At 38.0% G+C, this 27,843-nt stretch overlaps 1 protein-coding gene and 1 non-coding gene across 4 annotated transcripts; both read right to left on the bottom strand.

Annotated features, from left to right (window-relative positions):
• Positions 1-431: 431 nt before the first annotated feature.
• Positions 432-27,843, bottom strand: LOC106874801 (bifunctional purine biosynthesis protein ATIC). 3 transcript variants are annotated; one of them, XM_089364050.1, is made up of 20 exons: positions 27,706-27,836; positions 24,678-24,744; positions 20,597-20,723; positions 20,008-20,084; positions 18,832-18,898; positions 17,614-17,702; positions 16,461-16,539; positions 11,414-11,486; positions 10,565-10,721; positions 9,325-9,450; positions 8,478-8,582; positions 7,307-7,392; positions 2,999-3,088; positions 2,551-2,679; positions 1,978-2,070; positions 1,801-1,874; positions 1,498-1,606; positions 1,337-1,396; positions 850-945; positions 432-639 (listed from the first exon to the last, which is right to left on the bottom strand). In XM_089364050.1, the coding sequence occupies exons 2-20, from the start codon at positions 24,715-24,717 to the stop codon at positions 520-522; spliced, it is 1,797 nt and encodes a 598-aa protein (XP_089220176.1). In that variant the 5' UTR covers positions 24,718-24,744; positions 27,706-27,836; the 3' UTR covers positions 432-519. The 3 variants fall into 3 exon arrangements, with proteins under 3 accessions (XP_089220176.1, XP_089220177.1, XP_014778143.1); XM_089364051.1 differs by lacking the exon at positions 24,678-24,744 and having other exon boundaries at positions 27,706-27,843; XM_014922657.3 differs by lacking the exon at positions 27,706-27,836 and having other exon boundaries at positions 24,678-24,848.
• LOC128249733 (small nucleolar RNA SNORD10) lies at positions 2,826-2,944 on the bottom strand. The gene has a single exon (XR_008265840.1). It is a non-coding gene; the product is annotated as a small nucleolar RNA SNORD10 (small nucleolar RNA).

Raw genomic sequence — 27,843 nt, 5'->3', positions numbered from 1 at the left:
TCACTGAATGAAACCCACCAGTGATGGTTTGGGTGGCAGTGTCATTCAATGCTCCAAAATCTCTGGTGTTCACTAAAGAGAAAATGGAAGTCAATTTACATGAAAACATTTCGCCATGGATGACCGAAGAATGTGGAGACAATTGTTCACACAAAATAGCAGTTGTACAGGAGCCATTTCAGCAGGTTCCCCACCCCATGGACTTCGCTAGTTGGTCCATTCTAGAAAGGGACACTTCAAGAATTTCTCAAAGATATCACTCTGAAGACAGCCATAGTCATGTGGTATTCATGTGACTGATGTCAGCTGGCGATGGGCAATTGTAAAGGCTGATGGAACTAGTTTCCTGGTTTCTAATCTAAGGGAAATAACCACAGTATAGCGAAGGGAGGCTACTTGTTTGAAGTGTAAAACGAGATCTAAAAATTCAGTAATGTTTGAATACTTTTATTTGAATAAGAAAGTCATGGAAATCATTTATTAGAAAAACACGAACAGAGATTCAGTATTGGTGGAGAATTAATGATGGAACAGACGCAGATTGGTGTGAGCCAAAGCAATGCCAAGGCCGTTGCAAGCCTCAATAACAACCGCATCATTAGCAGAACCAGCAGGAGAGGCAATGTACTGTACTCCACTCTGAAATAGAAACAATGAAAACAGTTTTAAAACAAAATTAACCACTTTTTAAAAGAAAATTCCAGAAATCAACGAAAATATTTGAGTAAACTTCAGAAATGCTAAGTGTGTTCAGAGGAAATTCCAGAAGAATTACCATCACACGAACGAGACTAAACTTTCATCATGAGTTTACTTAACACGAATGTGGAATATCTACTATTTACATACCCGATAGGCACGATCTATGTTGTCCCTGAAAGGGAAGAAGGCGTCGGAACTCAGAGAAACTCCATCTAGACGTTTTATCCAATCAATACGATCTTCCTGAAATTTAGAGAAAAAAAAAAAAAAAAATCACCATTAAAATAATGAAGAATTTGGAAGTTGTGCAGTTCTAATCTTCCTAGCTAAAAACTTACTTTTGAAGTCTCACAGCCCCCTTAACTGCATAGGGTTCACTACCCACCCAAAACATATACAAACTAAAAATCGTATCTCATCCTGTTATCAGTTCTGCTTATCAATAACTTGTGATTTTAAAATTTGATGCTCATTTATGTCCCAAACACCTGCCTAACAGATAGCGAGCTTATTTTAACAAACCCATCAAACTTAATTGAAATATGGCAGTGTTGATTCAGACAGAAACAACCAACAGGAATTCTACCTTGCCTCAAAATCTCTAAAATGGTGGAACAAAACAACATGCACAAACCTCTGTGAACTCTGGTGGACGTTCCTCAAACAGATCTTCCCAAGTTGAAAGGGTCATATCCTGCAACGACAAAAAAAGAAAAGAGATGGTTATAAATTCACATGAAAATATAGGCTTTGAGTCATAATCCCAATTGACTAAAGCTGAAAATCTCAACATACCTCACCAACAGTTCCAAGAACATAAACATCAATAGCATTGGACATTTCTGCTCGTTTCACACCCTTCTTGAACTTCATGCCAAGAACATTAGGATGCTGTCGCAACCACCTTAGAGGAAAAGAAATACAAGAAGTTAATGCCCACAGGAGATAAATGATGGATTGAGACTACAACAAACAACTGGAATAATACAAAGTTTGGTTAGAACTCAGATACAGCCTCTTCAAATATCTCCATAATGAAATCAGAAGAAGAAATCATCACAGCTCTCCAAAGAAATCAACCAGAAAACTGACACTCACCAGTTGTCAGCCTTGTCTCCAGCCAACCGTGTACAATGAATTCGCGATTGCTGGCCAGCACCGATACCAATCACCTAAAAATTAACCAGAGAAAACCGTTTTGAATAATACCCAGATTAACACAGCTTATCAAAGAAGAGGAAAGTCAGGAAGAGAGAGAGAGCAAAGCAACTGTACCTGTCCATCACGAGCATAGCAAACGGAGTTAGACTGGGTATACTTCAAAGCGATGGAAGCCACCAACAAATCACGGATAGCAGAATCAGGAAGCTGTAACAAGCAGAGAGAATGAGACACCATAATTATGAAGGGAGGGCAAAATTCTCACCATACATATTAAACATAGAAACGTATAAAAGCAATCCACTTAAGAATAAAGTACTCATCCCCCACCACACCAAAGGTTACCCTGCCCAGGGGTCCCTTTTCGTTATTATACTTGCAAATCACTTGACAACTCCACCCATGCCAGCACCAGAACACCGAGTACAACTTAAACAATCAAGAGGGGATCCAATAAAGTATTTCTTAAAAAAAAAAAAAAAATTTTTTTTCCTTATATATGGAGACTTTTGAAACAGCCGGTATATTAAGCAATATCGATAGAGCAAGCCTTAACACCTCTTGCTTTAGAAACTTGGTCTTAATACCATTACATGAAAGCAAATATCTTTCAAAGATTCCATAGCTTCCTATGCAAACCCTGAGAGAAAGTACTCAATAAGCTGCACGGCGCAAAATAACACTCACCTTCTTGCCATCTGTCACCACGTTGTTGAAGAGATCTTTAGTAATAGGAGCATTATTACGGAGTTGCTGCAACTGCAACCCGAACAAAGTTCTGGTTTCAACAGGAGGGGCATCATAGTTGGGATCAATCTGAAAACCAGGAATCACATGATCAGCCAAAGCGAAAAAAAAAAAGCAGCATAACTTAATAAACTCAGCAATTCAATAAGTTGTAGAAAATAAGATTTACGTTACAAACTAATTAGCAATTAAACACGAAATTATTATCAAAGAAGGGGATCAGAATTATAAGTTATGATCATCCACCCGTGGACAGGGAATGCAGTCAAGAACTGACCACATTCCTGTGACACAAAGGGTCAGTTGACACGCATGTAGAATATCATCATCTCCCCATACCTTAAATATAGATATCATCAGAAGAACAGGTAAAACAATAACCCCTTACCTGTAACACACAATAGTTGCCACCCTTTTTCTTCTTGAGAATTGTAAGAGCATTTGCCTCGTATCCAGGAGCTATGACGCCGTCTGAGACCTGAGAGGAAGAGAAAAAGAATTACTGAAACCATTCTAGCAGATTAATAATGCAAACGGACAGGCATAGAATTCTATATAAATAAATGGCGGAGACGGACTATATGTAATCTGAACCCCCCCCCTTATTAATTTTTTTTTACGGAATCCCACGTTTTAGGCTATGGAGATTCCGATTCTGAAAAAAAAATTTCAATTCCCCCCTCCCCCCACCAAACAGGCTATTTACATGCTAGAAATAACAGCTAAATCTCACAAAACTAGCGTTAGGGTTAGGTTTACCCTGTGGATCTATATAAAAACCGGGGAGGGGGGGAATCGAATTTTTGTTTACAGAATCGGAATCTCCATAGCCTAAAACGTGGGATTCCGTAAAAAAATAAATAAGGGGGGGGGGGGGGAAGGTTCAGATTACATATAGTCCATCTCTACCTAGAATTCTATATAAATAAATATCTGCCAAATGTAAATAAAACGCATAAATAGGTTTATAAAATTAGTTGCTTCAGAACAGCGAGATGCCCAATAATCACCTGGAGAGTTACAGTAGTAAATCAGCTTAAACCCCCTACTTATGCAAATTAACATCTCAAATGTCCCTGCCTCATAAGTTGAAAAACACGAAGCCTTTTTTTAGGTACTACTGAAACAGCGCGGACCCGAACGCGCAGTCGCGAGTGGTCGATCCTAACCCTAACCACGTATTCATTTGCACACGCGGGTTAGGATCGACCACTCAAGACTAGCTAGCGCGGACGCTCTGCTTTAGTAGCACCCCTTTTTTATAAAGCCCCAGTTACTCGAAAGTTGGGAAACGTGTATTAAAGAAATACACACACGAACAGTTTTCGGCGAAAATACCGGGTGTGTGTATTCCTTACCTTCGCCAAAACAAGAATAAACACTACACTTTGAATATTCAACAATCTCAGCGTCGTAAAATAGAGCAAAGGGGACAAACAGTAAAAGACTTTTAACAAGGCCCCACATTACCATCAGATTTCGCCTAATTATCTCAGCACTTAACTAAACCAACACTAGATTAGTATTTATAAACACGGTTCACCCGCCCGATCGCTTTAAAAATCATCTAAGAAAGCTAAAGTTCGCAATTAAAATAATGATTGTTAATCATTTAACGGGATTTGCAGTAAATCATGCAAGTGACCGGTAGTAGCGGTCGAGCACTGGGCAAACATTCAAGTCGCAAATCTCAAAACGAAGGGACGGCGGACACCACGAGGTCGGAAAACAATCATCGGTGATCGCTTACAATAAAGCTGATGTTTTAATAATGTTACAAACATTGATCAAAAGACAAAAAAAAACTTGATACTAAACTTGAAGACACCGAGACAATATTATGGTGCTTTCTTTGTTTTCCGTTCCTAAATTTTATACATGGAAAAAGTAAATTAACCTAAATATACAAAGATCGTCTAATTACAGCTTAGTGCCCCACTGGCAGTTTCCTCACACATTTCCGTACATATTTACTCATCAAATCTGGTAGATACATCGCAGAAGGTGCAGATTATAATCGGACGAATAAAATTTCGAAGGAAAAAGGTTTCGGATCATCAAAACTCTTCGATCGATTTTATTACCAATCTTATTTTTTATCTTCCTCACCCCTTAAATCTGTTCGAAATATAAAAATTACGTAGTTTACTCTCGAAGATGGATATTAATGAGATGAATACACTAATTCGAGTAAAAGGAGCGAACGATTCCGAGCATTCTCCAGAAAATCCTTTTCTGATTTTTAGCCTTGGAGTCGTAATCCACACCCTCGAAAATGCTTCATTGCATCTTTTTATTTATAATAAAATGCACTAACACATACCCGTAAAATAAATTTAAAAAACCAATATAATAAAGTATGAATTTTTTTTTCTTCCAAATTTTAAAAATCACTCCCCATGATCTTTTATGTAAACCACACGTATTTAATTATACGCAATATATTCTAGAAAAAATACACGTGTAAGTACATATAACTGTAGTTAGCAAAATGAAATAAGAAGAAACGCGATCGCTTGGTTCTAAGAATTAAAGGTACTAAATATTGTGAAGCAAATAAATATCGCACGTGTTCCGAGAAATCGAGTCAGAGGAGACGGATAATACTCACCAGTTGAGACTGTAAAAGGGAGAAAGAAAGGAAACGAGACTTTATATAGTGAGGGAGACAGGAAGAGAAAAAGTACGGTAAACTGACGCATGCGCTGAAAAACAGCAATTTTTTCCCTCCGAAGAGCAGGTAACTCTGTATTTTTAATTGAGGGCCATGAAATTTTGAAGGTTACTACTAATAAACCCTTTCTACTATGGACGCAAAACCTGTATTTGGCGGAGGTTTCTAGTTGATTACGTAGACCCTGAAAGGATGAAAGGCAAAATCGACCTTGGCGGAATTTGAACTCGAGGTTAATGATTATTGAGTTTATTATATGTAGTTCTTTGGTGTGCTCCAATTTATTAGAAAGGTTAAAAAGAGGGAACAGAAAGCCAAGGAAATAAAGGCAGAAGCGAAAGCCAAAAGCACGAACACAGAATAAAACACAAAAATAGAGCAAAAGAAACAGTAAAAGAGACTTAGAGGAGAAAGTGCTTTGGTGTAGCAAGAGGAATTTGAAGAAACAGAATTTTTGAAGGAGGCAGTGTCCTGACAATTAACAATGGAGAATAGTTTAATTCCATACTTTTGACAATTCTGAATCAAACAGAATGAAATAAAAAAAATATATACCAACTCCCCACCACCACCAGACAACAAAAAAATGAAAAATGTTTAACCCATTACCTCCCATAATTCTATTAACTGGAATTTTTTTTTATGAAACTTTGATTTCTAGCATAAAACAGCCTTAGAAACACACTGGAATGATCAAAATAACATTTTAAATAGAAATAAGCGAGATATTGGGTGAAAAATTAGCAAACCTCATTTGAATATCAGAGAAATGTACCTGGTAGATATAGCAAAAAGGTTAGATATGTGTAAATATTGACAGATAATTACGAAATTTGTAATTTTTAAGCGATCTCATACGAGATCACTGGTAGGTAATGGGTTAAGGATTACAGAGTGATGAAAATGTTTCTATTTATTTATTTTTTATATAACATGAGATTTTAGAGACTGGAGCAGATAAAAATCCAGGCTAGAAAGGTTTCATAGCTAGTGGATTACCCCTCGTTTGGTTAATTACTACTTTTGAGGTTCTGCTAGCTATGAAACATTGGCAGCCTGGATTTTATCTATGCCAGTCCCTAATTTTGGAATTCTATTCGCAAACACAGCAACCACTGCTGATAACTGTGAACTTTAACTTTTCCCAGATTATTCAACTTCAATACAGGAAAAATTTATGTTTTACATCAATAAACCATTATTGTTTCTGAAAGATGTTTTTTTATACCTTCATTGGACAGCTCAAAGCTTACTATCTTCACTCACCATAATCCTTGCATCTTACCATTTCATATTCCTGAGCATCAAACTAATACACCTGTCTTCGTATTTTGTTTTTCTGTAAATTTCAACTATCTATCTATATATATATGTATCTCTCTCTCTCTCTCTTTTATATATATATATATATATATATATATATATATATATATATCTATCTATCTATAGTTAGCTATATCTATCTATCTATATATGTATCTCTCTCTCTCTCTCTTTATATATGTATATATATATATATATATATATAGCTAGCTATATCTATCTATCTATATCTATCCATCCATCCATCTATATATCCATCTATCCATCTATCTCCATCTATATCCATCTATCCCCATCTATATCCATCTCTCTCTCTCTCTCTCTCATATATATATATATATATATGTATACATATTTGTTTTCACCGTCCTGTTTATGTTACCTATTTAGACCCTCCGTAAAATCCCAAATTTAATTTAATTTGCTTTGCGGGGCCAACTGTTTTATCGAAAGCGTATATTGTTGTTAAATGCTCGAAATACGAGACTAGAAAAACAGCCAACAGCTGATGAAGGGTCGTTCATTATGTTGTTTTCCATTTGTGTCTTTTGTTGTTCGAAAAAATAGTTCATGTTCCATGAGGCTATAAGAGAAGACACCTGCCCAAGGTGCCACACAGTAAGACTGAACTCAGAACCATGTGGTTGGGAAGCAGGCTTCTTACCATACAGTCATGGAAAAAAAAAAACATGCAATTACCTCTCTTGATATGACTTTAGCTGTTGAGACATCACAGGGTTCGGAGAGAGCAATGAAGTCCCCAAATGATGACATGCGGTCAGCTCCTTCAGAGAATATAAACAATCAAAGTTAGAATCTGATTGGAGAAATCAGACATAGAATCATTTATTAAGTTGCTGTGTGTGGAAGACGGGGCAGGGCCCATGGCACTTGCTGGCCCTCTAAGATTGGTAAAATTGAGGCTGTTTACATTTTGTTTAAGCTGTTGCTGGGCAACCCTTGCTAGGAGACGATTCCAGTGGGAGGGAAGGAAGATCTGACAAAGGATTGGTCACAGTGATTTGTGCAGAAAGGAACATTGCAAGTTCACCTATTGCTGCTGTTCAATGAATTAAGAAGATCAGATTGGTAAATTGAGATATGGGCCTTAGCTTGGCTTGAACTCATAATCATGTGATTAAATATCCAGCATCTTAACCTCATGCCCAAAGTATGTGTTGAATAGAATTTTACTATTATAGTAAAATGGCAGTATAGTTAAGTGTGTTTCCCAGTCACATGGCTTTGGGTTCAGTCCCACTGCAAGGTACCTTGGACAAGTGCCTTCTACTATAGCCCTGATCTGATCAAAACATTGTGAGTAGATTTGGTAGATGGGAACTGAAAGAAACCCAATGTATGTCTTTGCAGTACTATGTTCCTTGGAAAAGGCTTTCATATCACACTAGCCAGATTTTAAAGAATTAGCTGTAAAAATTAAGACTCAACAAAGATCTTCAATAAGTAGAGATTAACCAATCTAGTTCAGCCAGCAAAACTATTGTGTTGGTGCAGAATTATTGCAGCTTTTTTTTCAACAAATTTTATTCAACAAAAGCAATAACAATATTTAACAAAAACATCTTTAAATGACGGTCTGACCGTCTGCCAAGCAAATGGGAAGCAGGAATTGAAGTAGATGGTGAATATGCTCCAGAATAATCATTTAAAAGATGTTTTTGTTACATGCTATTGATTTTGTTGAAAAAAACCGCATTATGTACCAACCCAATATGTAGAGTTATCTTTTCTTACTCATAATTTCAAAACATGTCTTGTAGCTCTTGAACATAAATAAACATGGAGTTCCTCTTCTAAAAGAGTTTGGATTCTCTTATATAATATATAAAAGCTTGTTTAATATACTCACCACGGGCTCTTGCATAAGCAACAGCAAGGGGACTCAGATCCTCCATATCATTTACCATACACAGTTGAGCCTGTTCAGGACTAAGGGGTGTTCCTACTGCAGCACCTGACGATAAAATAGACAAACAACATTGAAGAAAAAAAAAAAGAAAAGAAAAAACCCACCAAAACAATCATTTGGGTATAATGGATTCTTTAATATCTCATGGTTCTTCTATACAAGATCTTCATAAGACATAAGATCCTGCTTAGAGAAATATTATGAGAGTCCTTTAGAAGAATATAAAACTCTGAAAGAAATTTCACAGATTAAAGGTTTCAGAAGAATTGCGAAGGAATGATCATGTCTTTCCTTTGGGATCAATAATATCAATAGAACAGTCAGGAACTGAGATGGAACCTGGCGACTTGATTTGGTGAGAACTGAATCTTCATTAGGCCGCACTGTATTTATTACAAAGAAAATCTCAGTCCTTGAAATTCAACAAACTGCCTGAAGACAAGAAAGACATTGACAACACAGACATACTGCTTCTTTTATTCCCCCTTTTTTTTCATTTTAACATTCACTTTTCCATGTTTGTTTGAGTCAGATGAGATTTTCCCAAGACACCTGATGAAGACTGGAGGGTATATCAGCCGAAACATTGTGTTAACAAACAAGATGAGGACAAATATCTATCAAATGCAAATAATGTACTTGATCAGATATGTTTAGTTTACAGGGAAGACTGGAAATGAGGGACTCTGCTTGAATAATGAAATGCTTTTACAATTTTCTCACAATGTTAACACAAGATCAAAATGAACACACACACGCACAGCTATTATTGAGCCAAAGAACATACCTGCAGGGCTGACATGTTTAAACGAGGTTGCTGCTGGCAAACCAAGAGCATTTTTCAGTTCTTTCACCAATTGCCAAGCATTGAAAGCATCACAGAGGTTGATAAATCCAGGGGAGCCATTTGCAACTGCAACAAAAAGAAAACTCCATTAATTCCAGATCCTAAATTTATCACCAGATCAGTCTTAGGAATGTAAATCTACCACCAAAGACAATCCAATCATGACCCTCCTGTTGATTTTTCAGACACAATGTATCTAGGGCTATATTATCCAATGTGTGTCACTTTTATCATATCTTTTAGCAAAGATGTAATTGAACCAATTTGGTAACAACCCACCTCTCGGTTCTGTGGTACAAAATTTCTAAAATTAGTTTAACAACAAAATCATTTTATTTTCTTATTTTTTAAATCAACTGAAATAAAAAGAGGATGTTTCTAGATAACAGAAGAATTGAAAGGGCTTCAGTTATTCCTTGTAGGCTGAATGACCTGTAGAAACTAGTTGGGTTGTATACAGGTGAAGGAAGAGTTTGTGGGTGTCTACATGATACCACCTGTAATGAGTATCCTGCACAAGTTGGAATATTTTATTTATAATTAGAGTCCTAGATTCTCAAACACTAACTTGGGGGGTTTAGGGGGAAGTGATGATGATGGTGGGCTGACCACAAGGAAAAGTCCTTGCTGTGGTGTGGTGGGCCTGTAAACCATGCTAATATGGTCCATCTCTTTCCAGAGGTAAAAACGAGTTTACATACAGCCAACACCCCTACCAGTCCTTGTTGTGATGTTGTGGCTTGTATGGCCCAATGACCCTGAAACACATGCCAGCAGAGTGTCAGCTCCTAGTAGGGTCTCCCATACAGGATATGTAAAAAAAACAGAGGCCAAACTAAGAGGGACCACCCTTTTGAAGTGATAAAATTGCATTTGCATAAGATCAATACCTGTACTTAGTGAAAAATGCAAAAGTAGAGGAGAATCGAAGATAAATCAAAACCTGGGAGAGGAAGGATCACTCTCTCAGGGACTCCCACATACTGAGGTTGTGGCCCCAACAACTCAGAGTCAAGAACAGTAGAGAAAAGCTAATGGCATATGCTCTACAGGAAGTGAAGAACTTAAGGGCTATGATGGTAGTGATAGCCTCACCATGTTATTTTAGAATTGAGACTGAAATCTTCAAGAGAGAATCACTGACTGAAACAGGTTTTTGGATAGATTGAAGAATATTTACCTTTCAAAGGTAATTCTGATGAATTGGTAAAGAGCTGTGCTGGTTTCTGATGAGGATTCATACCATAGCGCAGGGGTAAGTGGGAAACATTCTGGCTAAACTGCTTCCGGAAGTAATCAGAGATAGCAGCATCATACTCTGCTGTATGGTTGAAAGCCTGCAAATAAAGAAGGCATGCATAAAATTTAGGAACATCTGCATCGTTTCATGCCCCATCGTTTCCATGATTTCAAGAGTCAGGCGAAAGTTGTGGCGGATTTTCAACACTTGGATGGCCCTTTCAGTCGTCAACTCTCACATGTCTCCAAGCAAGGTAATAATTTCCACAGCTAGACATGGCTTTCATGAAAGACTGGAAATGAATGACATTGGTTGCATCATAATGATGATGTCCACACACACACACATGTGATGGATACTCCTGTCAAAGACAATGTATGAGCATTCAGCTTTTGACCTGTGATTTGTTTATAGTGATCAAATGTTTGTGCCACATGTTTATAATGATCAAATGTTCGTGCCACATGTTTATAACAACCAAATGTTTGTGCCACATGTTTATAGCAATCAAATGTTAGTGCCACATGTCAGTCCACTCTCTCCATCAAAAGCGACATTGTCTGAAGGGTTGCATCGTGTACCATGCATCAGGTGTTGAAGTGGTCGCAGAGCTGTGTGAAATGAAGCATTTTGTTCAAGGCGTTTGTCAGCCTTTGAGTGCAGCAGAATACACTCGGCCCACAGTACCATGCTGTAGGACTGAACCTGAAACCACAAGTTTGGGAAACGAACTACTTAACCTCGCAGCCTCTTTAAATAAACGCCAACAATAAAGGAGGAATGTCTCACCTTCACAGCAAGTCTTTTTCTGGTTTCAAGGGTTGAATCTTTCGTTGGGGAGTTCTTCATTTCTTCAATTATTCTAGAAAAGGATAAAAAAAAAAATCAAAAAAAAAAAAAAATCTAAGGAACAATAATTCATTCTTTGTTCAGTTCTATTTGTCTTAATGTTCTCAAGGTTTTACCATCATCATTGTTGTTTTAACGTCCACTTTTTCATGCTTGCATGCATCAGATGGAACTTGTTTCAGGTAAATTTAATATGGTCAAGTGCCTTTCTGTTGTCAAGTCTCACCTGTTTCTAAGCAAGATGGTATTTCCCATGGACAGACATGATATGCAAAATCATTACCTAAAGTCCGTTTCTCATGCTGGTACAAGTTGTGTGTGAAATTGCATGCATATATATTATATAAATTCATGGCTCAGTGGTTAGAACGCTAAGCTTATGATCATGAGGTTGTGAGTCCGAATCCCGGACCAGGCTGCATGTTGTGTTCTTGAGCAAGATACTTTATTTCACGTTGCTCCAGTTCACTCAGCTATAGAAAGGAGTTGCGACGTCACAGGTGCCAAACTGTATCGGCCTTTGCCTTTTCACTGGTGGCGTGGAAAGGGGAAGGTGGTATGCATGGGCGACTGCTGGTTTTCCATAAACAACCTTGCCCAGACTTGTGCCTGGGAAGATAACTTTCTAGGTGCAATTCCATGGTCAGTCATGACCGAAGGGGGCCTCAGTATATACTACACACACACACACATCAGCTAAATCGCCTTTAACTTTTTTTTCCATCGTGAAACCATATTCAACACCGTATTTATGTATTTTTTTGTCTCACCACAACACATGGGATCTTTTTCCAAAACAATTTGCTATTACTCAAACGTAAAATAAATGAATGTAAAAAAATTTTCAAACTTTTATAAAGAAAAAAATTGGATCTTGTGAATTTTCCGAAAGTCCCCTCCCCCATCCAGTTCGTTAGAACAACTTTTTGTTTTCATATTTGTTTAATACATTTTTTTTACACCTATTACACTTTTTTTTTGTTTTTGCTTTGGTAGCCGGGTGTTAAAGTAAACCTTAATCCAGTTTCCATCTACCAAATCCACTCAAGGCTTTGGTCAGCCCGAGACTATAATAGAAGCCACTGTCCCAAGGTGCCACTGTCAGATTGAAACCGAAACATGATTGGGACGCAAAATTGGGCAAGACTTCCTTTTGTCCCACCCTACCCGCGAAGGGACGTAAGTCTTTCCCAAAGTTCTTCCAGGCGGTTATGTGTGTGCGTGCGTACATACACACACACACACACAACGGGTTCGACACTTGGTTGTAAAGAACCGAAATGCTTACGGGTCAAGGTGAACGAATGCGGGCGAAAATAAAGGCAAGGGAGTTAATCTCACTAACATATATTCTTGTTTGTTATCTCCCCTTCCTTTGTTTTCTCTATCACAATTTGTTTTATGATCTCTTCTATGGAACTACAGTAATACCTCACTTCACGAGGACCCGCTTTACGAGACCCCAGGTTTACGAGTTTTATTTTATAAATATAAAAAAAAAAAGGCTAATTAACCATTTTGCGTGTGTGTATGTGTGGCAAATCCGGTTCTGACGCGTCTAAACAGCTGCATATGGCAACAGAATTAACTACGGCCTAAAATTTCAGTCGGTGCGTGCAATTTGTTGAGAGATTAATTAATTATAAGTAAAAGTGGACACCGTTGATCGAAAAGTTAACTTCATTAATCATTAATCGGTTAACCAAAAAGTTAAGTTCGATAACCGTTAATCAGTTAATTATTTCGCAATGTAACGGAAGTTATCGATAAACCGTCAACGTTAATTTTCATAATAGAAAAAAAACAAAACAAAACAAAAAGTTTTAGCTCTAAAACGAACTACAAACACCTTTAAAACGGGCCAAAACTACAAAATCCGTAGAATCAACGGAATTCAATTAGTCCGATAATGATTTCCGGGGTTAACTTCAAAAGTTAAATCGTTAGCGAAAATGTTAACTTCGTTAATTAATGGATTAATGGTCCGATGCCCAAGTTTGATTATAAGCTAATTCTTCGTACCACATTTTTATATTGTATACGTGTATTTACACTGTTATTTTGGGCATTTTTTAAACCCACCTAAAATGTTGAAACGAAAGTGTACAACGGACACCGACGGGAAGAAAAAGAAACGAAAAGCCATCACTTTGGAAACGAAGTATGAAATTGTGAAAATGCACGATGGTGGTACAACTGTGAAGAACATCAGTGACAAATTTTCACTTAACTCGTCAACTGTCTGCACAATTCTCAAAGAAAAACAAAAATATTTATCTCAAGTGAGAAATGCGCAGCTTTTGTACTCAACCTGGTCTCGTAAAAGAGATTCTGGAAGCATTATTCCGGAAATGGAAAAACTTTTAAACGTATGGATAAGTGACACAACACAACGCATGCATATGAATGTCAACCGAGCGGCGATTCGGAGCAAAGCCTTGTCTCTTTTCAGTATGCTTAAAGAAATGAAAGGTGACACAAACGAAACTTTCGTCGCCAGCAGAGGCTGGTTTGAGCGATTTAAAAACCGACACAGGTGGCATTCCATCAAAATGCAAGGAGGAGTGTTAAGCGCTGATGTCGATGCAGCAGAAAAATTCCCAGAAACATTGGCAGAAATAATTAAAGAAGGGGGCTACGTTCCACAACTAATCTTCAATGTCGACGAAACCGGACTTTTCTGGAAACGTATGCCATCCAGAAGTTACATTGCTAAGGAGGAATCTGCGCGGCCTGGTTTCCAAGTGGCTAAAGATCGGGTGACATTATTATTTGGAGGAAATGCATCTGGAGATTTAAAATTAAAACCGATGTTAGTTTATCGAGCGGAAAATCCGAGGGCACTTAAAGGCATCTTAAAAAGTACCCTTCCAGTTATATGGAAATCTAATAAAAAAGCTTGGGTGACAGCAACATTATTTGAAGAATGGTTTTCATATCACTTTGTGCCAGAAGTTAAGGAATATTGTGATAAGAACGAACTTCCGTTTCATGCAATGCTACTTATTGGCAATGCACCTAGCCACCCTCCAATTCTGAAACATCTCCATCCTAACGTCAAAGTTATTTTTTTGCCTCCAAATACAACATCACTTCTGCAACCAATGGATCAGGGTGTTATTGCCACTTTTAAAGCCCATTATTTACGTTTCACATTTGCAATGTTGAATGAAGAAACAGACAGAGAAGGGGCACCAACTCTAATGGAATTCTGGAAAAATCACAATATTTATTCCGCAGTGAAAATCATAAGTAAAGCTTGGGATAACATCCCTCAAAAGAATATGAAGGGCACTTGGAAAAAACTTTGCCCTCAATTTCTTGATGATTTTGAGGGTTTTGAATCCCTGCAAGAAAATGTAGATAAAGAAATAGAAGAAATTGTAAAGCTGGCGAATGAATTGAATCTCAATGTGTCGGCAAGTGATATCGTTGAGCTGCTTCAATCACACAGTGATGAACTCACTAACGAAGACCTTATTGCAATGCAAGAGCAGGCAACAAAAGAAGAAAAGGACACGGTTGAAGAGGCGCCAGTTAATGCATTCACTTTTAAAGGACTCAAGGAAGCGTTTCAACATTTGGATAAAGCCTTGGAAATTTTTCAAGCACAAGATCCAAATTTTGAACGAAGTGCAAAAATTTCTACCACCATAACAAATGCTTCTGCGTGTTACCGAGAAATTTATAAAGAGCAAAAAAAAAAAGCTAAGCAAACAACTGTAGAAGTGTTTATCAAAAAGGAATCAACAAATGCTTGTGAGTTGGAAATTGCATCTACAAGTGATGGTGTGCACGAGCCTAATGCAAGGGAATATGATTCTGAAAACAATTCTAATTATAATATTTTTTTATTATAAATGATTCTTGACATTCTTTTTACTTTACACGAAATATTCTTTACATTGTTCTGTTGTTTTATTGCCATTTATTTACAAGTATTATAAATTTTATAAGTAAAATATTTTTCTGGGGACCAAATTACGATTTATAACATTGTTATTATGGGAAATTATTGCTCTGCTTTACGAGCAATCTCTGGGAACAAATTAACTTGTATATCGATGCATTTGTGTATTAGACATTTCATTTCTTTCTGATGAAGAGTTCTGTCTTCACAGGAAGTAAAACTTTGCTAAGTTTTTCTATTCACTATTTCACTGGATGGCCGAATAGTCAGAACCTCTTTAATACAAAATTACTATTTGTAAATCTCACAACGCGAGATATTCAGCAACAGTACTTTGTAGTAAAGATTGTTTGCCAACATAACATAGCAGTCCTGGTTAAGCCAGCTGGAGACGATGCCTCCTGGGGCTAAATTACAGCAACATTAGTCCTAAACCAGGACTGTCATGTTATGTTGGAAAACAATCTTTACTCTTTAATACACTTCATAACACTAATAATATATTTAACAACAGCAGTAATATACTCCATGTATTTACTTCATAACAACCATAATCAATACAAATGTAATTTTAAAATCCTGGTAACGAGAGGATCGTTTTGGAAACAGGCTCTCATGTAACTATGCTAAATCCTTCAAGTATTTACTCTCTCTCTTTTACTCTTTTACTTGTTTCAGTGATTTGACTGCGGCCATGCTGGAGCACCGCCTTTGTAGTCGAGAAATTCGACCCCAGGACTTATTCTTTGTACTTATTCTATCGGTCTCCTTTTGCCGAACCGCTAAGTTATGGGGACATAAACACACCAGCATCAGTTATCAAGCCATGCTAGGGGGACAAACACACACACACACACACACACATATATATACAACGAGCTTCTTTCAATTTCCGCCTACCAAATCCACTCACAAGGCTTTGGTCAGCCCGAGGATATAGTAGAAGACACTTGCCCAAGGTGCCGCGCAGTGGTACTGAACCCGGAACCATGTGGTTGGTAAGCAAGCTACTTACCACACAGCCACTCCTGCACCTATATACACTTATATAATTTTATATTAATATTGTTACTTTACCCCTTATAGTCGTCAGGGTCACAAATGACAGTAACACGTGCAAAGTTCTTTGCAGCAGCACGGAGGAGAGTAACGCCACCTGGTGAGAAAGGAAGGAAGGATTAATTAATATCATAATTGTCATGTGCATTTGAGTTAAGAGATTAAGCAGCATCTGATTAAACTTATTAAATGACATGGAGTCTAATGAGGCTTTGCATTCAAAGTAATTCCATGATCAAATTTATGGTGACATCCGTTTTATCTGATATTACACGGATGCAGGAGGGATGGCTGTGCGGTTAAGAAGCCTGCTTCACAACCATGGAGTTTCTGGTTCAGTTCCACTGTGTGACACCTAGGGCAAGTGGCTTCTGTTAGAGAGCTGTGTTGACCAAAACTTTGTGAATAGATTTGGTAAATGGAAACTGGAAGAAGCCCATTGCGTGTATGCACACACACACACACACACATGCACGGTCATCATCTAATGTGTGGCATGGGTTGGACAATTTGACAAGTGCTGGTCAGCTGGAGACCTGCCCAAACTTCATTTGTTTTGGCATGGTTTCTATGGCTGGATGCCCTTCCCAATGCCAACCACTTCAGAGTGTACTGGGTGCTTTATACATGGCACCAGCATGGTGTACCCTTGTCTAGATATAATGTAATAGTTGCAAATTAACATTACCATACAAGCGAGGTTGTTTGTTTCCAGCTTCTGTAAACGTCTGGCATTGATAAAATATTATTTTGTTTGGAAACTGATGAGGACTGGCTACAGAAAGGGCAGCAAATTACATCTGACCCATGCAAGCATGAAAAAGTAGACATTAAACCACACACACCTGTGTGTGTCCGCCGGCCTTGGTCTCACAATTGTGAAACAAGCTGTGTCCATTTCCAATATTCTGTGAAAACCTAACTGACCACGGGGAAATAAAAACAAGTGAATGTTAGTAACATGAAGGGTATCTGGCAACAGAAAACCTAAAGTAACCAAGCCATCACAGTATATTACTGGTACATGTAGCATGACAATGTAAACACCATAAAACATTTGTGTCTCATTAGCAATTTTACCAACCCCTGTGCTAATCAGAATGATTAATTAACATCCTAATTTTTGTGATATTTTAAAGCATGTCTTAGTATGTTAAATGCAAAGTCTTACCTATGTCAATTTGTTCCACAGCCTGCTCAGCAGTGACATCGTCTGAGGCAACCGTTTCCACAAATGGATACAGGTTACAGACAACAACACTAGGGAAGAAAAAAAAAAGATAAAACATTATATATACTAGCTGGCCCTGTGCCATCAAAAAAATTATAGCTAATTGTAGTATTTTATATATAAATATGGATGGTAAATGAAATTAATACACTTGTCAATGTCATCTAGTGGTTGTCTTTTGAGATGTGACATCGATCATCATTTGTTACTGAAAAAACGCTGGTTCACAGATACAAATATTCACATACTTTCCTTGTACACACACATACACTCACAGAGTTGAAACGCTGTTTGATTTTTTCTTTTCAACATTGAATGTTTATCATCCCACTTCCGTTGCACACACAGAGTTGAAATGCTCCCACTACCAGTTTGCCATCACTCCTTCCTTTCTCATTCATATGTTGTGACAGAGTAGAATATACATACACACACATACATACATATATACAGATTTGGTAACACAAACAGGAAAATAAAACTGAAAACACGAGAGTGTGTGTGTGTGTGTGTGCTTCGCGTTTGGCCATACGACTTTTTAATGTTTTCACTGTCCAATTTTTCCTGTCTTGGTTTGTGTTTGTCACCTTGGAATCCTCTGTTGAGTGGGTCGATCCACTACTCAGGAAGAGACTATTCTAGAGTACGTTCTGCCTTATCTTCGAAACGTCTAGTTAGAATAGAGGCAGCTGACGAAGGATTAATTCCAAGTGGCTATCTGTTTTCCTATGTGTTCGTTCCGTTGTCTGTAGTTCTAACGTCCTGTACCCTGATATGCATATATATACACATGGAGATGTAAGTATGTACATATATGTGTGTATACATGCATATATATTCTTTCTATTATTATATGTATATATATATATATATATATACACTTTTCATTTGATTAGCACAAGTTACAAAGTGGCCCAAGGGCCGAGAGCTTCATGCATTGGTGCTTATCAATTTCTTCTCACACAAGATTCTTGGCCCTGGAGTCACTTTGTAATTTCTTACAATCGTCTTATACTTTTAGCCAGGATAACCTTCATGGCCCCTGCAAGTAATTCACTTAGGCCTCATTGTACCATAGTTGACCAGGCTACAGAATATGGCTTCTTCAGAGCAACAGACAAAAAAAACCATTAAAGTGACAAGGACACAATAACATACCGGATCAAATTGAAGTTAAGATCTTCAACTTCTTTCACATCTTCAGGGGTTGGCTTGGCCAGAATTCCTGGAAATTAAAGAATGAAGTAATAAAAACAGGTTAAATTCTTTCTTTAATAACACCACAAGTCACTGCTAGTAACAACTGAGAGAGAGAGAGAGAGAGAGAGAAAGAGAGAGAGAGAGAGAAAGAGAGTAAACGCTTAATCGCATCGAACATAATCAACCATAGACATACAAAGCAAGCAACTGTTAATTAGAATTATCATTACATCTTTTAATTGTTTCACTCATTGAACTGTGGCCATGCTGGGGCACACTGCCCGAAGGGTTTTAGTTGAACTCAACCCTAATACTTATTAAGCTCAAGTTCTTAGTTATTCTATTGGTCTCTTTTTGCCAAACTACTAAGTCACAGGGAAATAAACAAACCAACATTTGTTATTGTGCAGTAGTGGGGGGGGGGGCAAACACAAAATTATTGATGTGAGGATGTGGTAGCGGGAAGAGTAAGAGTATAGTTACTGTTGGTGGGAAGAGGAGGAGGAAGAGGAAAGGTTTTTGTGGGTCCAGTACTTGTGAGGTCACTGCTGCAACCAAAAGAAGATGAGAAAAGGGGTGGGTGAAGATTTTGGGTGAGGTAATGAAAGGGGTGAAGTGTAATTAAAGAAAAGGAATAGGGATTACAGACCCACAAAACCAGACTCGATTCCATAATCTGGTCAAATCTGAAAACAACAGCAAATAAATTGAGAAACCTAATTATTTTTATTCTAAAATAATTTCATTAATGACAAAATTTATGCACAATCACAGGTGCAGGCATGGCTGTGTTGTAAGAAAGGGTTCAGCCCCACTGTGTGGTCCCTTGGGCGAGGGTCTTATACAAATCCCTTGTGAATGGATTTGGTAGATTGGAAACCGAAAAGAAGCCCATTATCTGTGTGTGTGTGTGTACACATGTATGCATGTGTTTGTGCCATTTGTTCCTTAATACCCATTAACTGGTGTAGGTTTGTTTACATCCCTGTAACTTAATTCAACAAAATGGTTCAATACAATAAGTACAGGAATACTAAAACCCTTCAAGGCCCCAGCATGGCCATTATCCAGTGACTGAAACAAGCAGAAAAAATCACACACACTTAAGCAGTAATAATATAAACGACCACTTACCACCGTGTATGGCAGGATGGAGGGTTTTCACCCGACCTTTCAACATCTCAGGACATTTTGTTACATCAGAGACTTCCCTGTAAAATATTAAAATTCCTTTAAATGACATTTTATACCTATTGTTGATGGCTGTCCTATTCCGAGATGTAAAACTAACAATGTTTAAACTGGTGCTGTGGCAGCAATAGTCTGTAATGGCAGTAGTTATTGCTAGAAGTAGAAGGCAAGCCAACACAGGCCGGAGCTTGGAGCAGTTCTCAAGCTTACTATCTTCAGTTAGACTGTCTAACCCATGCCAGCATGGAAAACCGATGTTAAATGATGGTGATGAATGGGGGGAGTCTCCATGTAGCCACTCAACCAGCTAGAAATAGCAGTCAAATTTCCCTAAAAATCACTTATTATAAATAAAGGACACATTAGATAATGGGGTCCTAAATGTTTTTTTTTTCAAAAAAAAAAAAAAAAGGAAAAAGAAAAGACAGGATGGCCAAAGCTAGAATCTCTGATCATAGATGTACTCCATCAGGGTTGACATAAGACAAAATGACAAGTGCTCAAACAGATACAAATTTCAGGAAGTACTTACACAATAGATATTCCAGCATTTTTGATGGTTTGAGCTGTTCCTCCAGAACCAACCAGTTGTAGACCAAGCTCACTTAAGCTCTTTGCAAACTCCACAATCCCACTTTTGTTGGACACACTCAATAATACTGAAAGGAAAAAAAAAAAAAAGTTTAGCATAAAAAAAGGGGTTTTTTTTGGAGTGTTTGGTGTTAGGAAGGGCATCCAGCCATAGAAACCATGCCAATTCAGACTGGAACTTGGTACACCTTACTAGTTTCAGTCGAACCATCTAACCCATGCCAGCATGGAATATGGACGTTAAATGATGACGATACGAGGTGCAGGCACAGCTATGTTATTAAGCTTGCTTCCCATGACACCTTGGACAAGCATTTTCTATTATAACCACAGGCCAACAAAAGCCTTGTCATATGATTTGGTAAGTGGAAACTGAAAGACACCTGTTTGTGTGTGTGTGTGTGTGTGACATAGTTTGCTGGTGATGTGCTGACAGGTCAGTTTTCACTGGTTCTGTTGTCTTGATGACAACATAGTTATCATTTATAAGAGGTGACATGGAGAATCAACACCCAGTAAAAGCAAGGACAAATGGGTTTGGAACTTGGCATTTATCATTAAATTGAGGGTCAGCTTAACCTTTTTCTTACCAGTTCTATTGAAATGTACTGCATTTGTCTCAGTTAATTTTTCAAAGTACGAAGAATTTAGTAAAAACTCATTATTAAGCGAATGTTTGGAAGATAACGAAATTTTGATGAATGCTTTTAATTTATACCATTTTCATCACACGGACGCTCCAAGACACATCACACGGACGATTTTTGGCAATTTTCCGGAATCTCCGGAAACGTGGGTTTTTGGAGAAAAAAAAAAGCGAGAAAATGGGGGTGGGGAGGAGGAGGAAGTATTTCCTACTTTTCTCCCCCACTCCCACCAGAATTGTCATTTTTCACGACGAAGATAGAAATACTAAAGAAGTTGTCAGAAAAAAAAAAAAAGAAAAAAAAAATCAACCGGTTTCTGTTGTGCTCCAACATTCCGAACTTGATCCTGGTAACCTTTGGTGGTATTTACAAAAAGTTGGAGAAACAAGTTCTCTTCTGCCTCTCGCATCATTAATTAAACATGAGCAAACGGCTAAGCGCCTCTATGAAATCGCTTGACATGCTAGAAATAGCAGTCAAAAATTCAAATCACTCTGGTCTTAAGAAAAAAATAAAAGACAAAATAAATTCGGAAAGTAATTCCATTTTTTTTTTCTTTTTATATAAATACAAAACATGACCCCCCCCCCCCCGCTGAAAACTAAAGCAATTGGCAAGAATGTGTGTGTGTGTGTGTTTTGAATGATAGCTACTTCCAGTGTGACAGCATAACGGTTAATCGTTGTTTAGAATTCGATGTATGTCTAAACTTCCAATAAAGTTTTAAAATAATGTCCGCAGATTGTTTTTTTTATTGTTATTGTATACATCTATGGGTTAATTGACCGCACGCATAGCTGTGTGGTTAAGAAGCTAATTTTGCAACCATATGGTTTCAAGTTCAGTACCACTGCATGGTATCTTGGGCAAGTGCTTTTTGCTATAGCCCCAGGTCGACCAATGCCTTTGTGAGAGGATTTGATAGACAGAAACCATGGAAGCTCAGTGTGTGTGTGTCACACCGCTTGGAATGCAACCGGTGTTCGTTTGTTTACGCCCCTCCCCAACTTAGCAGTTCGGCAATAGAATCCGAAAAAATAAGTACCAGATAAAAAAGTACTGGGTCGATTTGTTCCACTAAACCCTTCCAGGCGGTGCTTCAGCATGGCCGCAGTTTAATGAGTAGGGAAAAAAAATTTACGTAAGTGACGGGATGGCTCCTACAACAAATGTACTCGAACAGGGCTGACAAGATGACAGACCCTGTCTGACCTCAATTCCACACAAATATAGTTATCTTGTCGTTGCTTCCCCTATGAAATAATATGTAAAACCTTAAAACACATAATATTTCCGCGCCTTTCTCGGTCAAACCCTTTGGTTTGACCCCTTTCTCAAAGCCGGTCGACCTCTTGCTTTTCACGAAAGGAAGGGGATCAATAAAAAAACAAAAAAAACAAACTGAAACTAGTAGACAGCGCTAAGATTATTATAAAAGACTATATCGAGAGATCGTCCTATCTTCCTTCAAATGTGGAATCTTGTTAGAAATCTAATATGACAAGGGAGTCTGTGAGCCGATGCTGTATCGAAAGATCGCCAATATTCTTACTCTCTCTTTTTACTCTTTTATTTGTTTCAGTCAGTTGACTGTGGCCATGCTGGAGCACCGCCTTTTAGTCGAGCAAATCGAACCCAGGACTTATTTTTTGTAAGCCTAGTACTTATTCTATCGTCTCTTTTGCCGAACCGTTAAATTACGGGGGACGTAAACACACCAGCATCGGTTGTCAAGCGATGTTGTGGGGGGAGGACAAACACAGATACACAAACACACATAAACATATATATATATATATACGACGGGCTTCCTTTCAGTTTCTGTCTACCAAATCCACTCAGAAAGCTTTGGTCGGCCCGAGGCTATAGTAGAAAACACTTGCCCAAAGTGCCACGCAGTGGGACTGAACCCGGAACCATGTGGTTAGCATTTTTTGAGCGGAAGTCGATTACATCGATCAAAGTACTTGACTGGTACATTTTTTTTTTTAATTTATCGACCCTGAAAAGATGAAAAGCAAAGCTGATGCCAGCGGAGTTTGAACTTAGAACATAAAGACAGACAAAATGCCACTTTATATCCGGCATACTAACAGTCTGTTTATCTCACCGCCTTATATGTATATTTTTTGATAAGCTTTAACACTGAAATATCCGTTTTACTGATAATAAACAAATCTTGCAGGTGTAACATAAATATTGGCGCGGTGCCAGATAAACTTCCCGTCATAAACAAAAACACAATTTCAATGAATGAAAATGAATTATTACAACAATGGAGATCTTGTTAAATTCCTTCCAACCACTAAGTATTTTAAATTTTCAGATATTTTTTCCCTACCAAATAGAGAGCTTTCAAAGATTTTAAATATATGATTGCACTTCCTTTATGCTGGGACAAGACATTAAACATGAGATCAAAAGATTGTTTTGGAGTGTGGTTTTTTTTCGAACAACTAACAGAGATTCTTCGCTTTAAGTTACTCTTTTAATACGGTCGTATACATTTCTATATGTATGCATGTACGTATATATATATATATATATATATATATATATATATATATATATATATATATGTATATATATATATATGCTTATTTCGTTGCAGGCTAGTTTAAGAACTGAGGGTTTCGTTAATTTTTTTAAATATATTTAGGAGATAACAATTAAAAATTTTAGCTTCGTTTATTGATTTATTTAAGGTGAACACACACACAGTAATTGGTGGCGGGAATTTCGCCACGTGAGAAGTAAGTCGACGCATAATGAAACAATAAAAACACCGAACAAACTAGCGTTAGATTAAAGTTTTTGCCTTACAAAACATAAATGAAAACAATAAACAAGGCTAAGGTTCTTAATAAAATACAATCGCTGAAAGTAAAAAGAACAAAACGAAACCCCCAGCTTTAAAGAAACTAACCAACAACTATACAGACATATATATATATTCAGGCATAAACATATATAGGACATAAATTCAAAGGCCGGCAACATGACAAATATGTCTTACCTCCCCTCCTACTATTGAGTTTTAGCGCTATAATTTGCACTGGTTGATATGGAAAGATTGTCTGCAGTAAACTACATATGGGTGTTATACCCGATTATTTATGTAGGTTTGCTTATGTATATATATTAATCTATATAGTTATATTTACGCTTGTCTTGCATTGTGCATTTTATTTTATATATAAAATCTAAAGCCGCGGGGGGCACTAATGTGTACTTATACACACCAGTAAAACAGGCCATTTTTTAATTTAAGCCCATAAAAACGAAAATACCTCAATACATGAGTATGTGTGTGTGTGTGTGTGTGTGTCTGTATGTAGAGATAGATAGATGTGGAGTAATATTTTTTCGTATTACCTCGTTCGCATCTTGTAGCCGTGTACGGTAAAGTTGCCATCTTCAGCGAAGTTTCTCAACAATGTTTCTGCAACACGTGCAAAGAAAAATAAGGGAGGTAACTGTCACAGATGCAAAACTAATTGCTCCATTCATTAAAGAGACGTTGTTAATTTATACGTCCCACTTTTCGGGGGACGGCGGAAGCCGGGATAATCGTTAGAGCGTCAGACAAAAAAATATTTTGTGTTGTTTACGGTCTGAGTTCAAATCCCACGTAAGTTAACTTTGCGTTTTAACCTTTTAGCGTCAAATAAAATAGAGTACCCGTCACTATCATATTTACTCTTTTACTTGTTTTAGTCATTTGACTGTGGCCATGCTGGAGCACCGTCTTTAGTCGAGCAAATCGAACCCAGGACTTATTCTTTGGAAGCCTAGTACTTATTCTATCGGTCTTTTTTTGCCGAACCGCTAAGTTACGGGGACGTAAACACAACAGCATCGGTTGTCAAGCGAAATTAGGGGGACAAACACAGACACACAAACACACACATATATATACATATATATATACGACGGGTTTCTTTCAGTTTCCGTCTATCAAATCCACTTATAAGGCTTTGGTCGGCCCTAGGCTATAGTAGAAGACACTTGCCCAAGGTGCCACGCAGTGGGACTGAACCCGGAACCATGTGGTTGGTAAGCAAGCTACTTACCACACAGCCACTCCTACGCCTATATTGATTAATCTTTTCTCGTAAATATTGACAACCTTGTGTCTGAATCATATTAACGGAATGTGTGGATGTAAGTACGAAATGTGTGTATGTAACTTCGAAGTGTGGGTGCAGGCGTGGCTGTGTGGTGAGAAATATGATTCTCAACCACATAGCTGCGGGTTCGATCCCGCTGCGTGGCACCTTGGGCTAGTGTCTTCTCCTATAACCCCGGGACGACCAAACCCTTGTGAGTGGATTTGGTAGACGGAAACTGAAAGAAGCCTGTTGTGTGTGTGTGTGTGTGTATTTGTGCTAACGTTCCTGCCAGTTCGCCGCCTTAATAATAATAATAATAATAATAATAATAATAATAATAATAATAATAACAATCCAAGATTTAAAAACCCTTGGCTGATAAAAAAAGAAAAGTTCCAACCTTTGACCATTCAAGATTTTTATTTCAGCCCAGGGTTTTTACCCTCGGATAAATATATTGGTTTTAAGTTTTGGCCCAAGGCCAGCAATTTGGATGAGGGGGGAGGGACTCAGTTACATTACCTCCGGTGTTCAACTGATACTTATTTTATCGACCCTGAAAGGCAAAGTCGACCTCGGCGGAATTTGACCTCAGAACGTAAACATTTTGCCCGGCGTGCTAACGGTTCTGCCAGCTCGCCGCCCTAAGCCGCGGATTAATAAATTTGATACTAGTATTTCTAGTTGATTTGCCGGACAAAATGCTTAGCGGCATTTTTGCTAGTTGATTCCACTTGGAGACTCGAACCATGCCTGGCTCATTAGGGGCCGGTTTCCCGGTTTCATTGGCGTATAGGTTCCCCACCTGGACGGGATGCCGATCCATCACAGGTGAGATGCTAGATGCAGGAGGAAAGACTGAAGGAAAGTTGTGGTGAAAGAGTCAGCAGAAGTTCACCATTACCTTCTGCCGGAGCCATGTGGAGATTAGGTGGTTCGCTCATAAACACACACATCGCCTGGTCTGAGATTTGAATCCGTGATCGCTCGACCGCGAGTCTGTTACTCTAAACAATAAGCCATGTGCCCCCAGAAAGAATTATGGATGTAGTTATCTCTTTCAAAAAATAAGACAGTTCGAGCTTAACACGAGAAGCAAGATTTATGTCCCCGTAATACAAACGAGGGCAAATCAGGAGGATTTTTCAAAGGTATTTGTCAAAGAAAAAAGAAAAATGAATTACTTGGGCAGTATTTATCATTGCATGATTAGAATGTAACGCATGTCACCCTTGGCATATAAAATGACCCGGTACATTCCTTATCAATGCAGGTCGAAGTGAAGATAATAGCTTGAAACGAAGGTGGTGCAGTACGATGCAGTTATTGTGCTGTTGATTGTACAGTTGACATCAGCAGAGTTGGTCAATTCTGTTTTAGTTTGCTTCCCAGCCACATGGTTCCGGGTTCAATCCCACTGCATGGCACCTTGGGCAAGTGTCTTCTGTTATAGCCTTGGGCTGACCAAAGCCTTGTGAGTGGATTTGGTAGACGGAGACCGAAAGAAACCCGTCGTATCTCATCGAAACGCTTAGTTTAGAATAGGGGCAGCTGATGAAGGAAATGTTCTCTATGTGGCCTGTGTGTTTTCTGTGCTCTGTTTATGTTCTGTTTTTCATTTCGTCCATGTTTTTTTTGTGACGTCCTGTACCCAGATATGCATCTATATATACATGTAGATGTAGGTATGTACATACATGTATATATATATATATATATATATATATATATATATATAAATATTTGTGTGTGTGTGTGTTCCCCCATGATCGCTTGACAACTGGTGCTGGTGTAATTACATCCCCGTAACTTAGCAGTTCGGCAACAGTTGCCAATAGAAAAAAACAAACAAACTAAGTACTGCGGTTGATGTATTCAACTAAATACTTTTCAAGGCGGTGCTCCAACATAGCCGCAGTCTAATGACTGAAACAAGCAGCAGATTATGCCTAAATCCGAAACCATGGCTATTGTTTATAATGTATGATAAGTGCAAAAACAGTTTTGTTTTGTAACCACACAATTAAAAATCCAATCGGAGTTTCTGTATAACAAAACATTCAAAAACCTTATCTCGTTAACGAACAATTGATTACATTCTGATTATCAGTGTAAGGAGTGATGTGATTAGCAATTAAAAATGCACCAAAATGAATAGACAATGAGAATTAGGGGTGGAATAAGTGCGTGCTTATATGAATCACTGGGCTGCGGCCATGCTGGGGCACCGCCTTCAAGGGTCGATCTAAGAATTTAGGTTTTTTAAAAAATTTTTGAATTCGGGTACTTACTTTATCGGCTTCTTTGGCCGAACCGTTACGTTACGGTGACGTAAATAAACCAACACCGATTTGTCAAGCGGTAGCGTAGAGGAATGCACGCGCGAGGGCGCAAACATATACACACACACACGCACACACTGACACACA

This window comes from Octopus bimaculoides, chromosome 16 (assembly GCF_046866305.1).
Source record: "Octopus bimaculoides isolate indiv1 chromosome 16, ASM4686630v1, whole genome shotgun sequence".
Lineage (NCBI taxonomy): Eukaryota > Metazoa > Mollusca > Cephalopoda > Octopoda > Octopodidae > Octopus > Octopus bimaculoides.
Note: the sequence above shows the minus strand (reverse complement) of the source record. Positions and strands in the feature narration are given on the sequence as shown.